Raw genomic sequence first — 8,905 nt, 5'->3', positions numbered from 1 at the left:
CTGCCTCCCCAACCAGAGCAGTCTCAGGTCCCGCGTGATTGGACTGGAGCAGAAGCTGTGTTCCACTCACCAGCAGTCTCAAAATCCTGTGGCAGGGGTCGTGGGTAGCTGGCGGGTGTCAGCCGACCCTGGGCTCTAGCTACCCAGGTGCTGATCCGGCCGGATGAGCAAGGCCATTCTTATAAGGGCAAACATTTCATTGGGATTGTCTTACAGTTTCAGAGGCTCACTCCATTATCATCATGGCAGGAAGCATGGCATTGTGCAGGCAGACTCGGTGCTGGAGGAGCCAAGAGTTGCACATCTTGATCCAAAGGCAGCTAGGAGGAGACCACCGAAATAAAGATATTTTAAATGGTTTTTTTTTTTTGGAGGGGAGCTGCCTCTAGAATAGTCCTATTAGTTCTAATTAAATAGCTCAACATCATGATAAGAAAAACCTAGTGTCTCCAGAGAACTTACACTAACACAATTCCATAGTCTATAGTAGAATAAATTAGAAAGGAAAACATTAAAATACCAGCCTTCTTTGTTTTTCTATGCCTTTGCCTGGAGTTTCTCTTCCATGTTTGTTTGAAAAGCTATAATCCATTGTGTTTATTTTTTTTCCGGAGCAGGGTGTTTATTCCCCCTTTCCCTCTGCCTGTGAGTTATACAGGTCATGGTTACTCATAATCCTAATGATGGAAGTCTTAGGGACATTATAATAACCAACACAAATCATATTTTGAAGATGAAGATAGAGATCTAATTCAATGCTTAGTATTATTATCAAAATTGGACAAATGAGTTTAAACAACCTCTTAAAATCTCTACACCATCTTTAAAAACATGAGCACTTGTTCCCTGATGAATATACACAACCAACTGGCATCTATGCAATCTTAGATCACACATATACTTAGTTTTTTTTTTTTTTCTCATTCAACTACCAGTTCTTTCCTTATTTGTAGATTCAGAATACTGTCTTCATGTACACAGTGAATGAAATACTGTGTATCCACATGTAATTTAAAAAAAAATCTATGGAGCTGGACTTTTGTTATCTTCTTTTTTGTTAGTGGTGAGTAGTGAAATTGCATACAGTTTTTGAATTCCCAAAGAGGAAACAAATCATTATTTTGGGTATATGACCTATTCAATGTCATAAACTACTAAAGGGTGTGTCAGTCCTTCTTAACCTACCTGATACTATTCTCCCACCTCTTCTCCTCTTGTTACATTAACTCTTCCTGAGGAGATAGGAGTAAATATCTATTCACTCAATATAGGGCACTACAGACAGATAAATGTAACAATTCCATGCAAATCCAACTTGGTCAATCAATGAATTTTCAGAGGGCTTGCTTAAAGAGCATGGCTGAGGGATTTCTCTCAGGAGTAGAGGTGACCCCCAAACAACTGTTCCACTATAAAATCTCCCTCCTTCTTACACAAGGTCCTCATGAAAGCTGTATCAAAGAGTCCTACTTTCTGTTAACCTTTCCATTCTTAAACACACATACACACACAAATACACACACCACCTCCACCACCACCACCAACAATAGAAATAATTAAATAACCAACCAAACAGAAAAACCTTAGCATTACCCATGATCACTTGCTTCTGGTGGGACCTGAGGGCAGGAGGGAATAATCGCTGCATTCCCAGTGAGTGTCCTGTGATTTTCCCCTACCTTCTTCTAACTAGGTAGTAAAAAATGCTCCATTGTCATAGATATCTCTTCACTGTTTTGCTTGTTTTGTGGCGGTGACTAACTGTCCAAAGTAATCACTACTACTCCAAAATTCTGGATGTGATAATCATGTTGTACCCTAAGTAAAAAGCCACACTACAACATCTTTTAAGACATCTAACAACTATGCTAGCTATTACCTTCTTAAGGCTGCAGAGAAAGGACTTTAATACCTGTTAAATGACTCTAGAGCCAGTTTGCTATATAGTTAGGATACATTTGCTACTAAACAGCTTCATGAAGCTGTTTTTAATCTCATGTCTTATCAATTCTGGGGATCAAGCCGATGGCTTTGTACATATTAGACAAGTGTCCTACCACTGAGAAATGGCTTAGCTTCCAAGGTGCTCCTTCATAGATCAGAAATTAAAATCTCAAATGACTCAGAACTATTAAAGTCAGAAGTTCAGCTCATCTGTTTTTGTTCTCATAAAAGACCGCAAATATTTTATTTTTACCTTTTAATTTACCTTTGCGTGTATGTGAATGTAAATTCAGGTACACATGGGCCATGGACAAATTTGAGGGTCAAGACAGCCTCATGTGTTGGTCCTTTCTTTCTACTCTGTTTGAGGTGTGGTAGCTTTGTTGTTTTTCTCCCTGACATATGAAGATTAGCTGGCCTGGGACTTTCCAGGAGTCTCTTGTCTCAGCATCACAGCAGCAGAAGCTTCAGATTCTAGATGTTGCTGCTACTATATTTGGATTATATGTAGCTTCTGAGAATTTGAACTCATGTCCTCACACTTGCAAGGAAAATGCTTTCAATCTCTGAGCCATGCAACTAGGATGATGGTTTAATTATTGTCACTTGTCATATGCTTTTAATCTTCGCACTCAGTAGGCTAAGGTATGAGAATGGTAAATTTGAGGCTAGCCCAGTGTGTACAGAAGGGCCCTATCTCAAAAGCTATGTAATTTAGTGTTCCATTTAAACATTTAAGAATGTATAGGTAAAACAGTCTGGAAAAATATGAAATGGCAAGCATGTAAACTAGGCCAATGTTACAAAATATCTAATTGCTTGATTCAAGCTGCTTTATTTGAGAATATATTTTACACAGACTACCATAACAAAATTGAAATTAAAAGCAAGTTAAATATAGGTAGAGAATTTGCCTAGCATGTACATACTTCTTGGTTTTAATCTTAAAGATCACCAAAAAAAAGCATTAAACGGCTATTCAATAAAGCACAAAGGTCAAAATACAAAGATTATAAATTTGTAATTTTAATGTGTATGCAGTCCTTTATTATTTATAAAGTTCTACAGTATTTTTAACAAGAAAAAATATATCTTGGAAATGTGAAGTTGAATAGGAATGTAAAACATTTCCTGAGACCTAAGAGAGAAATGTGGCCCCAATTATATCAGTGACAATTTGTAATTATCTGTTTCCTGAGTTATCTTATTCCTAAACATACACCTTTGACTCCTCCAGTTTTATTTTAGTAACCCATTTTGTGAATAATGGGCTCTGTCACTTTCATTTATGTTACTTCTAAATATTTGGGAGTAATAAAAAAGGCAGCTGCCAACAACATCTGACAACTACTCAATAGATATTAAAGATCCAGCTCTCAATCTCAAACCATTTCTCGTATCAGCATACCTCTTTTTGAGACGGATTCAATACACTATGCTCATCTAGAAAAGAGAGAGGTCAGCTTACATTTTTAAAGATGTGTTTGTTTTTTTTTAAACCACAATCCATGGGTTGCTCGGCTTCTCAATCCTCTGACACAGTACTGAAGCCCATAGTCTCATATGTGTTAAAGAGAAGGATGTGCTTGTTTGTTAGCACCATAAACAGGTTTCTTTCTGATATGTTTTCAGATTTTCTTTCTCTCGTAAGATTATGTAATGATATTTAGTGTTGGCTCTTTGGTTTGGTTTGGATTGGTTATGTGTCTTGAGACAGTACTCACTGCCCACTGTTATGTTTAGGTTGGTCTTGAAACTTGACCTCAAAAAAAAAAAATCCAAATAGCTTAGACTATACATACATATCGCCACATCCAATGTATTTTATTTTATTTTATTGGAATTGTTGCATGAGTAATTTATTTTATTTTATTGGAATTGTTGCATGAGTAATTTATTAGCATTATTTCTATCATTCCCTCTCCACCTTCCAAATGACTCCATGCCTCCCACCCTTCTCAAATGCAAGGCCTTGTTCTTTATTATCAACATGCGTGTGTACACTCACACATGTACAAACACATGCAATAGACTTTATTTACTGTTGCTCATATATATATGTGTTTTAGATTGACCACTTGGGATTGCATAACCTATCAGTGACTTCATCCCTAGAAAAAAAACATATCATCCCTCTCTTAGCAGCCATTGACTCCCTATAGTCTTCACGTAAGGGTATAATCTTGTGAAATTCTCCCATTAGCATCATCCTGGGTGTTTTGTTTTGTTTTTGTTTTTGTTTTTGTTTTTCTAGTCACCACGTAAGTCTTACTTAGGCAATTTTATTGTTGAGAATTAATGGGTAAAACATCTCTGTTAATGACTACTGGAAACAATCTTGTAGCAGGTATCTTGGTCTTCTGGCTTTTAGAATCTTTCAGTCCCCTCTCTTTTAATGATTCCTGAGCCCTGGGTATATAGATTATGTTGTAAATTTACTAATTGGGGCTGGGCACAGCAAACCTTCTTAATGATATTTTAAGTTAATATTTTTATTTTTTTTAAGATTTATTTATTTTATCTATATGAGTACACTGTAGCTGTCTTCAGACACCCCAGAAGAGGGCATCAGATCCCATTACAGATGGTTGAAAGCCACCATGTTGTTGCCTGGAATTGAACTCAGGACCTCTGGAAGAGCAGTCAGCACTCTTAACCATCTGTCCAGCCCAATATTTTTATTTCTTAACTTTATAGAATATAAACTCTCTTTTTACTGTAAAACCTAATTTTATGAAACAGTAAATACAATAGATATTTCAGTCACTTTTAAAAGGAGAAACCAGTTGAATCTATTTTTTAACTGATTAAATGTTGAGTTTCTTATTTTGTTTGCATTTTATTGGTGATACATGATAGCCAGAATCCTATAAAAACCATGCAAAGAGTAATTTAATGATTATACTTGAGCTTATGATGAATATCAGAATTCCTACCAGCTGTTTTCCATCTCTGTAGTGGGCAGAACTGCAGTTGGTGACTGAACCCGCAACAGAATAAGAAACAGGCTCTCTTAAGCTCTATCATTATGTTTACTTATTTTTTATACTTTAATCATTTTATAAATCAAAGTTGAAATTAAATGATCATAAGCCTCTTTAAAAATATCCAAAGGCAGGGTTGTTAAATGCAGTACATGCATTAATGACATATCTAAACACGTAGCTTTTCTAAACATGTCTAAAGACTTCCTTTTATCTGAGTCTAAAAAAAATATGAAAGTTGGCATTTCATTACATTTGTTTGTTTGTTTGTTTGTTTGTTTAGTGGTTGGTAATGCAAGAAGTTGAACCTGCTGGTGATACCACCAGTTTAAGAGTTCTGGTAGTAAGCTCCACGCCCTTACTCCTTCGTGACTCTTGACATTGAAATTTTTTTCCTACTATTTTCATTATAACAAAATAATCACTTTGTACCTTCAAGCTACTTGCAGAATTGTTGGTGCTGTTGAACACATGACAAAAAATTAATATGGCCTTCTTTTGGGGTTTTCAAAGATTGAAATGTTTAAAACTATTTTTCAATAAAAGTCAATATTGTTAATATTTTATTGCTTCCATTGTAGAACTTACTTTGCAATTTTTTGACAGATAACAAAGATTATGATGCCTATCTGTCATATACCAAAGTGGATCCTGACCAGTGGAATCAAGAGACTGGGGAAGAAGAACGTTTTGCCCTTGAAATCCTCCCTGATATGCTTGAAAAGCATTATGGATATAAGTTGTTTATACCAGATAGAGATTTGATCCCAACTGGAAGTAAGTTAATGTTTTCTCATGCATATTTCATGTGTTTGTGTTGTAAATTGGTATGTCTATGTAGTCTCATACATGGCATTTTAGTGTCTCAAGAAATATTTTTTGAAGAAATTTAAATTTTATATGCCAGAAGATATTTTATTTTTCTACAGAGCATTGTATTTTATGATCCTTAATATTTATTTAAATCATCTGGAAAAATATCTCTTATATTTTTAGAATGGAGGCCAAAAATCCATTCAAAGTGCTAATTCATTGTTTCACCTTCACAATGTGTTAACTGACAAACAATTCTTAACTACTATGTGAGCAAAACTAACAAAGACTTTTGGAGCTCTTATCAGTTCACTTATCTTGATCCACCTTTTTTTTCTTTATAGCATACATTGAAGATGTGGCTAGATGCGTAGATCAAAGTAAGCGGCTGATTATTGTCATGACCCCAAATTATGTAGTTCGAAGGGGCTGGAGCATCTTTGAGCTGGAAACAAGACTTCGAAATATGCTTGTGACTGGAGAAATTAAAGTGATACTGATTGAATGCAGTGAACTCCGAGGAATTATGAACTACCAGGAGGTGGAGGCCCTCAAGCATACCATCAAGCTCCTGACGGTTATTAAATGGCATGGACCAAAATGCAACAAGTTGAACTCGAAGTTCTGGAAACGTTTACAGTACGAAATGCCTTTTAAGAGGATAGAACCCATTACACATGAGCAGGCTTTAGATGTCAGTGAGCAGGGGCCTTTTGGGGAGCTGCAGACTGTCTCGGCCATTTCAATGGCTGCGGCCACCTCCACAGCTCTAGCCACTGCCCATCCAGATCTCCGTTCTACCTTTCACAACACCTACCATTCACAAATGCGTCAGAAACACTACTATCGAAGCTATGAGTACGACGTACCTCCTACGGGCACCCTGCCACTTACCTCCATAGGAAATCAGCATACCTACTGTAACATCCCTATGACACTCATCAATGGGCAGCGGCCACAGACAAAGTCGAGCAGAGAGCCGAATCCAGACGAAGCCCACACAAACAGTGCCATCCTGCCGTTGTTGCCAAGGGAGACCAGTATATCCAGTGTGATTTGGTGACAGAAAAGCAAAGGACATCCTGTTCCTGGGAGTTTGAAAGGAATCTGCAGTCCAGTGCCTGGAACTCAATCCTCGACTGCTGCTGTTAAAAACATGCATTACAATCTCTAGAACACGAGGAAAAACAGGGTCTTGTACATATATTTTTTGGGATTTCTTTGTAGCATCAGTGTCTTCATGTTTTACCATGTCTCTTACCATTACATTTTTTTGACTTTGTTTTATATGTCATTGGATTTGTAAATTTACATTTTTTTTAAAGAGACTGATGTATAGATAGAAACTCCCCCTCCCTTTTTTGCTTCACTAATTTAGTTTTAGAATGGGTTTTGAATCTTCTTTTTAAATTTTATTTTGCTTTTAACATTTCCTTGGGGTGCTTGGACAAATCTATCTGATGGGACAAGGAGCACCGGATCCTCTCTCGGGTTCTTCCTAGGACCAGCTTGGCCATATGGGCCTTCAGAAAGCAGTGCGACCGAACACCAGCCTTGCATTGCCATTTGGGAACAAAAGAGAGAGAGAAAGAGAAAAGAAGATCTGTTCATAGGAGGGCCCTGACTTCAGAGCCCTGAAATCTCTTCCTTGTCCCCACCTCATTCCCCACCTCTACCCTCTAATGGCAGCATGATGTGTAAACTCTGCAGGGGGTAGGGGTAGGTCTAACTGTCTTAACATTGAATTCACTGCTCTTCAGAATACACTCTAGACCCAAAGTTGTGCTAGTCATTCAACAGTGACCACTACAGAGTGCTCACTACAGAGTGAAGATCGAGGGCATGAAAATGGGGAGAGTGTTGTTTCCGTTTTTTAAAAAATGAGTTGATGTATCCTTATATATATAAATATAAATATATATATATATATATAAAACAGCGAAACAAAACAAAACAAAGAAAAAAACACACAAAAATACAAAACCAAAAAAAAAAAAAAAGCCCTATATTTGATCACTTCCTGGAAAGGCATGAATGTGTTTGTGGCTGTTTTTGTTTGATAATCTACTTCCTCTTTTCCCTCTATAATTAATTTTTCTGCAAATGAGATTATGTGCAAATACCAGGCAAGTTAACTCAGATAAGTGAATCAAGGCAAGTAAAAATGAAATTTACATTGAAAGCTTCCAAACCAAAGGGAAGAACAGGATGTGTCATCAAATATGTTTTGTTACCTTGTATTATACAAAATGTTATCTTCTAAAAAAGAGTCAGAAAAAAAAATCTGTGAAACTTATTGTGGGGTCCCCTTGTACTTAAATGTTAACTGACTTGTATTTACTTCTCAGTGCTACATTCAGAACTTAAGTGGTTTCAGTTTATGAACATAAGCAGCATTTATTAATATCAAGGTTGTTTAATATCTCAGGAGGTCAAACTTATGAATAACAACACAAACTACTACTTTCAAAATAAACATTATTTACACAAAATAGTTTTAAATTAGATCAGAAAATACTTAAAATACTTAATTTTTGTATAGAAATTAATTTAATTTTAACTATATGATTCTATCTTTCAGAAACAGAAAGTTGATGCTCCCAGGAAATTTGTCACTTACTATCTAGCTTTATGTTGGAAATCAAACACATAAGCAGCTAATTCCCTGTCATGTTAACTATGATGTTAAATCAATCACAAAAGATCCTGCAGAAGACAGAATTCTTAAAAGGATAATGTTACCTATGTAGATTTTAGTTTTCTTTAAAAAAAAATCAACCTGACAAAACCACTGATAATAAACCTTAGGCTTTATAGAACTTACTTTAGTTATTCATCATGGGAAATTCCTGCTCAGTCATCATCTGTGGGTTCATGTAGTGACTACTCTGTGTTTGCTTAATTCCTGCCACTTCCTATAAGGAGAAAACAATTCTAGAGTTTGGGTCACAAGGCTAAGATGTGAGTAGGCCATAGACATAAAGGTATAAATTGCACTAGAGTTCACTGAAGAGGACAAGCTAGATCTATGAGCATAGGAGAGACAAGTACAAACATGTGTAACGATGCAAAGGTCTCAGTGTCTGTGACAAGGCAAAGGAGCCTTGGGACGTGCATTGATTTTTATTTGCTTAAAAATATTGACTTCCCTGACAACTTGCCTG

The 8,905-nt window shown here is 36.4% G+C and overlaps 1 protein-coding gene across 4 annotated transcripts in view; it reads left to right on the top strand.

Moving 5' to 3' along the window:
* Nucleotides 1–7,720, top strand: part of Il1rapl1 (interleukin 1 receptor accessory protein like 1) — a 1,320,182-nt gene extending 1,312,462 nt beyond the window's left edge. For all 4 annotated transcript variants that reach the window (XM_021153186.2, XM_029473014.1, XM_029473016.1 and 1 more), the window contains 2 exons: nucleotides 5,535–5,705; nucleotides 6,086–7,720. In XM_021153186.2, coding sequence (XP_021008845.1) covers nucleotides 5,535–5,705; nucleotides 6,086–6,804 — 890 coding nt within the window. In that variant the 3' untranslated portion in view covers nucleotides 6,805–7,720. The remainder of the gene's footprint in view (nucleotides 1–5,534; nucleotides 5,706–6,085) is intronic.
* The last annotated feature ends 1,185 nt before the right edge of the window (nucleotides 7,721–8,905 follow it).

The sequence above is a fragment of the Mus caroli genome, chromosome X, assembly GCF_900094665.2.
Source record: "Mus caroli chromosome X, CAROLI_EIJ_v1.1, whole genome shotgun sequence".
NCBI classification, from domain to species: domain Eukaryota; kingdom Metazoa; phylum Chordata; class Mammalia; order Rodentia; family Muridae; genus Mus; species Mus caroli.
This window is presented reverse-complemented; position numbering and strand designations above follow the sequence as displayed.